The sequence below is a fragment of the Fundulus heteroclitus genome, unplaced genomic scaffold, assembly GCF_011125445.2.
Source record: "Fundulus heteroclitus isolate FHET01 unplaced genomic scaffold, MU-UCD_Fhet_4.1 scaffold_337, whole genome shotgun sequence".
NCBI classification, from domain to species: Eukaryota; Metazoa; Chordata; class Actinopteri; order Cyprinodontiformes; family Fundulidae; genus Fundulus; species Fundulus heteroclitus.
The window spans coordinates 134116-141418 of record NW_023396747.1 but is presented as its reverse complement, the minus strand read 5'-3'; the positions used below and the strand labels follow the sequence as shown (position 1 = coordinate 141418).

Sequence of the window (7303 nt, the reverse complement as noted above, 5' to 3'; positions counted from 1 at the left end):
GTGTTGATTGTGATGGACTAGCGACCTGTCCAGGTGGACCCCGCTCTTACCCAGTGACCACTGGAGATGGGCACCAGCCCCCCTGCGACCCTGTATGATTTTTGTTTACCTCGCTTTACTCTGATTTCCCCTAAGTAAAATCAAGTACAATCAACACTTTTTAGAAGGTCCTTATACAAGCAAGCTCACTTGGCTGAAATTTGTCTCATTTAAATCCAGCTGTTCTGTGAGGTTTGTGAGAACATTAGAGAATGGACAGCATCATGAAAACCAAGGAACACGGCCACAAATCTGAAAGCAGAGTCAGGATATAAAAGGATATCCCAAGCTTCAGAGATCTGACAGAGCTCTGTTTAGTCCGACGCCTGGAAGTGAAAAGAGTGTGGCACAAATGCAGATGTGCAAAAGCTTGGCCGTCCGTCTAAACTGACAGGCTTACTAGAAAAAGCAGCCAAAAGGGCTCATGGTAACTTCAGAGGAGCTGTAGAGATCCGCAGCTCAAGTAGGAGAATCTGTTGATGGGACAACTGCACTCAACATATGCCATGCACAACCGTACACTCTTCAAGTCCGGGTTCGGAACGGAAGAGAGTGTTTGGGAGACTTGAAAAGTGATTTTCACAGACACATCCCATCTAATCTGGCTGAGCTTGAGCTATTTTGTGAAACCCAGGAAGACTTGGCAATGTTTTCAGTCCCTGAATGCCCAAAGCTGATGGAGACATACCCCAAAAGTCTTGCAGCTATAACTGCTTTCAAAGGTGGTTCTGTAACATATCGACTCAGTGGAGCTGAAGAAAGATGCATGTTACACTTCAAACAAAACAACTTGAAATCCATTTAAAATTTCCCTTCTGCTTCAAAACTGCTGACAACCTTGTGCTGGTTTTATTTCCTAAAGTCCCAGCAAATACACTGATGTTTGTTTTTGTGAAGAGAAGAAACACAAAAAAAGTTCAGTGAGTACAAAAACTTTTGCAAGACACTGTATGACGGTAACTTTGGGTTTTCTTTATTCTTCAAGACTGAAATCCAGTGCAGCCTATTAGCTGTATGAGAGCGCTGCTTCAAACCTCAGCAGAGTAACAACTACGGTATAGCCTTGCTGCGCCTCCCTACAAGAGAAACACTGTCAAATAAATGAAGACGTAGCAGAAGGCTAGCCTGAGTACATCTATAAAACAAACATGTTGCCACTTTCCACTCATTATTCATAACAGTTTACTTGACACTTATACAGACTGGCATTTTATACCTGTACACCTGTCGCAGGAAGAGTAAACATACTCGGAGACAGAGATTCGGGTGAGCTGAACAACTAGGGAACATGGTACAAAAGATACCTTATATGTGCAACGTGTGCACCAGAACCCATTTCCTTTTATCAGTTCATTTATATTTACACCGCAACTGTCCTGGTGAAACCTTAAAGCAACAGAAGTTTACAGTATTCTGAGGCATTGTCCAGCTTTTACCCGTTGCCAATTTCTAATGTGCCACGAAAAAACCCATCAAACAATCCCAGAAACACGGATGAAAAACAGCACAACACATGGCTATACCGCCTCTGAGAGGCCAGTCCCAAGCAGTTTCCCATTCCAATCGAGAAAAGAGGCATTAGATACGACCATGAGGACTTTCTCTCCTTCAGGTTTGCAGGGTCGGATTTTGAGAGGAACATCAAACTCTACTTTTCAGTAAGACCCATTAAGGACCGGGGGTGCTTACTTGTCCCTATGCAGTGCGATGAAAGAAAATGCCAAACTACTACCGTACTTTACTATGCCGAGCACAGACAGCAACAGCATCAGGGAGCGAGAGGGAAAGTCAAATGGAGGGGGAGGAGGGGAGCAAATGAGGGAGGGCTGTGGAGGGAAAGATATTGCCTATTAAAGGAAAAGGGCCCTCAGAAAGACATTTCATTCAGCTGTCACAACACCCAAACTGTTGATTATTCTGTAAACAGCGCTTGACACCCTCGGTGCAGCCTTATGGGCTCTGAAGGCACGAGAATAAATAACAGAGAAAAAAAAAATGCTTCATCAGATTAACAAATGTGCGCACGGCGCTTAAAGGTCCCTTGCAAAAATATTGCAAAGTGTTTACGCTTTCACCGCAAAAATCCGGGCAAGGCGAGTTTAAGAGAACAGCCTGCTGCGATCTATTTCCAGCTTTATGTCAGCCCGCCTCACCTGCACTCAAGGCGTGGAATGCCGTTTATCATTTTCAACCTCTAAATTGCCTCGGAAGGTAAATCCTCCTGATATTTTATGCTCACGTCTCTGTTTTTTTTTCCTGCTTCACCCTCCCTGCCGTGACGCCACGTCATCCTCTGCCCTCTGCAGGTGAAGACAAGGTCACTCTGTCCTCCAATCCAGCCGGCACATGGCAAAAAAAAAAAAAAAAACAAGTGGGAGAAACGTAGCCGTTTGGTTCATTGACGTGGCATATATATATATATATATATATATATATATATATATATATATATATATATATATATATATATATATATACTTTGTATATATATACTTTGTATATACACCATGTAAACATGCCGTTCTTTTTAACACGTGCTGCAAATTGTACTGTGGTCCTCTGCTGCCTGATGATCATCTGTTTATGCATATCTGCACCGGCTTGTCAAATAGCTCCTGGGTTGTCTCGTTCCAACTGCAGCATGCGTGGCTCCAAAGCTGTACATTGCAGCTCCGTTGTCACTAAGCCCGTCACCAACAACTGTAGGTTTCTCAACAAAAGAGCGTCTTCGGGTCACGCTAATGTTTTCACAGAATGCTCCCGGGCTGACTCATGGGTAAGCTGTAAAATGGATTTTCATACTATGAGTATCAGATGGCTTCCCCAGAGGGATGAGCAGCGTGTTTTCTTTATGACTGGGAGCTTTTTATTGCAGCAACATACAGTGCTCTGCATTATCGGGATTTCATGTGATAGGCAAATGATACTGGGTTATCAAGATCTTTAACAAAAAACAACAACTCCAAAACCTAAAGGTGTGGCTTGTGTCTGTTTTCCATCCCCTTTCACTCTAAAAGCCCAATTAAGATGTGGCGTAGGCTTCAGAAGCCACCTTATCAACAACCAGGGTCAAACTGTGTGTGATCTGTTCTCACTATATGCAGCTGGACTGTGAAGGCAGCTAGGGTTTGTTAGATAACATTAATGAATGAGCAGCATCACAATGACCAAATCAAACCTCAGACAAGGTCAAGGAGACAGATGCGGACAAGTTTAAAGGAGGGATAGGCTAAGACACAATGTCTCAAATGTTAAACATCTACAGCTTGGCTGCTGGGCAGGAGGAGAACAGCATCAATCAGAGAAGCAGCAAATAGGTCCATAGGGACTCAGGAGGAGCTGCAGAGATTCACACCCAGGTAGAAAAATCTTTTGACAGGACAACTATAAGTCTGCAAATCTGGCCTTTGTGGACGAGTGGTAAGAAGAAGACCAACGTCAAGAGAAAGCCACGAGAAGTCCTGTTTGCAGCCACAAGCCTGGCAGGGGACACAGCAAACACATGGACAAAGGTAATCTGACATTTTATTCTAACATTTTATGCATTTTATGTGGAAAATTCAGTGCGGGAAAAGGAAATGATGCACATCACCCTGAGCACAAAATTCCCACAGTGAAACATGCCAGTAGCTGCACCATGTGTGTGGATCTATGGGGACAGGAAAGCTGGTCAGAACTGATGGAAAGATGGATGGAGCTAAATACAGGGCGATACTGGAAAGAATAAAAACTTGTTGAAGTGTTCGAATGGTCTAGTCAAAGTCCAGACCTATACCCAATTAAAAATAGAATAGAAAGTCCCACAGTGGAGAAATTCAGGTGTACCGGCAGAAAATCTACAACATAAGAAAGATAAACTACTGTATTAGCATACTGAAGAAATTTAAAAAGGGGGAAGCTGGGAAGTGTGATTTAAAGAGATGTGTAAAACATATATGTATATTTATGTATGAGAAACACCCGCTGACTAAAAGAGTAAAATAGCCTGTGCAAAAAAAAAAAAAAAAAAACGCAGAGATGGAAAAGGCTGTATGTTGGGAGCCATGAAGGTGGAAAAGTCTAACAGCTGAATGTGAATCTCATTTTTCTAAGAAGAACTGACAAAAATGCCAGACTCCATATGTGCAAAGCTGGTAGAAACATACCTTACAGTTTTTTAATTCAGCAAAGTAACTCAGCTGGGCTGAATATAAATGTACATGGCATTTTCAGCTATGTATTTATATTTTAAGTTTATTTTTCCTAGCATTTCAATACGGTGCACTAATTTGTGTTGGTCCATCATATAAAATCCCAATAAAACACACTAAAGTTTGTGATTGCAGCGTGAACAAGCGTGAAACAGTTCTCTTTTACAAAGCACTCAATGTAAATCCCATCTGGATAAAAATCCAATTACCAAACATGGAATCAAATAAACCCCTGACTTCTTCGGAATGCACCCAGTAAACAACATATTATCAGGGGTTTAAAGCTTTAGCTGGAGCGCTCCGAGGCTTTTTTTTTCTTTCTTTCCCGGAACCGTGGATGCCGCTTGCTTTCAAAGCGGCCAATTTATGCAGAATGACAGCACAGATAAGAGAGCGGGCATATAAAGCTGCACTCCTTCTCCTTTGTATAAATACATCCCGTGGCTGAAAATAGACGCTCCATCACCAGCGGGAACATCAGTGATTACCTTCAAACACAAAACAATCGCCGCAGCCAACGTTCCTGACTGAATGCTGCAGGAACACAAGTCCACACACAAGCATTAGCACATCAGAGATGTCCACCTCTGTGGCCCTGCACATTTTGGGTCCTACTTCAGTCAGAAAGAGCTGCTCGATTGAGGAAATCTGCAGGACGCAACGCTGTATGTTCCACCTTACATAAGAAACAAACGCGTAAAAAGGAGCTCTCCTCTCTCTCCAGCCTGGTTCAGTAATGCAGACAGCATCGCAGAACACATAGAGGGTGAATGAAGAGGCCAAAAAGCACAACCCAAACAGAGGAGTCTCAGAGAAAGATATAGGGCTGATTTATGGGTGATGCGGGGACAAATGGGGCAAACCTTCAGCCTGCAAACCCAAGCGCTCCCTTCACTGAATCTAAATGTGGATTTGGGGCATCGCTGTCACAACTTGCCAGAGAAATATCCAGAGGCAGCCTGTACTGGTAGACCTCACACGGTGAATGCCAAATGAACGAGCGGTGTCGGGGATGCGAATGCCGTACCTGGCCGAACAGCGAATGGAGGACGCTCCTTAAATTGATGTCAGAGGCAGAGGAGGCGGTGCTGGACCTCCGGGAGCGGCGGGACGACCTGCTGGACGGCGGGACAGGGGAGCAAGAGGACGGGGACGGACTGCTGGCCTGACCGCCGCCTCTGGCCAGACTGGCCCTCTTGCGGTCCCTCGGCTCACACAGAGGGGCCCTGTCGTCGGTGCTGTCCGAGAGGGAGGGCACCCTGTGGGTGTGCGTGTGGCAGCCGGCATGGGGACGCTCGGGGTCATCTGGATGGTCCTCCCCGTGGTGGTGCTTCCTGCGGTGGTGGTGGTGATGGTGGTGGTGACGGTGTGAGGGCTTGGGGTTAGTCCGGCTCCGCTCGGTCACCCCTCGGTCCGCCTCGCAGTCTGGCCCCGGCTGAACTTGGCCGTGCAGGACTTGGGGCTTGCACTTGCCCCGAGTGGCTGCGGTATTACTCCCGTCCTGGCCGCCGGCCGCGGACGGGTGGCACAGGGGTCTCCGAGCGCTGACGTCGCCCTCGGCCGACCAGAAGGACTCCTCGGCTTTGCCGCCGGTGCCGTGGAGCGCGGCGGGACGGTGGTGGTGCTGGTGCTGGTGCTGATGGTGATGCTGACCTCTCCGTAGCTCGGATGTCTGCTCGGGGAGGTGTGTCGATCGCCTCGATGATTTTAGTAACGAGGTTGTGGAATCCGATTTCGGAAAGGAGGCGCTCATCGCGGCGGATCCGATCTATTTCGCCTCCGTGGGTCCTTCATCCACGCCACCTCCTCTCCGGGCTACAATCATGTTGTTTTTTTTTATCCTCAGTGCAGTGCTGCCCGCTTTCAGCTGAGCTGCATCTCCCCACCTGATCGCGGTGCGGCAGTCCAGCCGGAGCGCGCTCAGGCAGCGAGCAGAGGAGCAACAGCGGCTGCGTGGCGGCAGAGCGCGTCACCTGTTCATTAAGGTTTTCTCTGGCTCGGACGCGGTGAAGGACGGCGCTATCATCAGCTCTGGGATTTTTGTATTCAGAAAAGTGAATTCAGTCGATTTTTTTGTCGAACGAGGAGATCAACAAGTGACAACGTGATCCACAACATATAAAAGGAAACTTTGTATTCGTTAAGAGCCCATAACGCCTTTTTTATACAACGTCTTCGCGTTTATAGCCTAAGTATTTGTTAGGTCATGTTCAAGCTCAAAGGAATGCGTAATAGTAAAATGGGAGGAAAAGGATGCAAGTCACAATCTGAAATGTTCCGTGCATGTGTAATGAGCCCCCCTTGTAACACCATTTCCTGTAGTTTTTTGCTGCAAGTCTCTGGCCTGGTCAAACGAAATGATAAACCAGCTCTTGTTGTGCGTTTAAGATCACTTTTCTGCTGGACGGTGACCCTCTGGACTGTATTTTGCTCCATCATCCTTCCCATCAACCGTCACCAGCTTCCCTGTCCCTGCTCAAGAACAGCATCCCTCCAGTATGATGCAGTCATCACCCTGTTTCACTTAGGGGAATTCTATGTTCATGGAAATTAAATATCTTCAAACATATGTATGCCAAAAAGCTTGATTTTGGTCTCATCTTATCAGAGCATATTTTTCATGCTTGCTCTGGCCCCTGCAACAGTGTTTCTCAACCCTGGTCCTCAGGGCTCACAGTCCTCCATGTGTTAGAGGTGTCTCTGCTCCAGCACACCTGATTCAAATGACTGCGTCACCTCCTCAGTATCCTCAGCCATCAAGTGCTAGAAATCTGTTAATCAGCCGGTTATTTAAATCAGCCGTGGCAGAAGAGAAACACACAACCATCGAGGACAGTTTGAGGGTCTGGGTTGAGAAACACTGCACGCCTTCTGACAAACTGTAAATTCTTCCGGCTGTGTTCAACAACTAATAGTAGTCCCGTAAAAGGATTCTCCCACCTGAGCTCCGAATGTCTGCCGCTCCTCCAGAGTCACCATGGAAACACTGCTCCTCTTATTAATGCCCCCTTTACAGGAAATGCCATTTTTTATAATTTGTGGACCACCATGTGTAGGTTTGCAGTTGCTTCATA

At 46.3% G+C, this 7303-nt stretch overlaps 1 protein-coding gene across 1 annotated transcript; it reads right to left on the bottom strand.

Annotated features, from left to right (window-relative positions):
* Positions 1-5166: 5166 nt before the first annotated feature.
* LOC118559678 (POU domain, class 3, transcription factor 3-A-like) lies at positions 5167-7208 on the bottom strand (the record flags this gene model as incomplete). The annotated part of the gene is made up of 3 exons (XM_036130324.1): positions 7170-7208; positions 6116-6178; positions 5167-5997 (listed from the first exon to the last, which is right to left on the bottom strand). Coding segments are annotated over exons 1-3 (933 nt in total), but the record flags the coding sequence as incomplete, so codon positions are not given.
* Between the last annotated feature and the right edge of the window lie 95 nt (positions 7209-7303).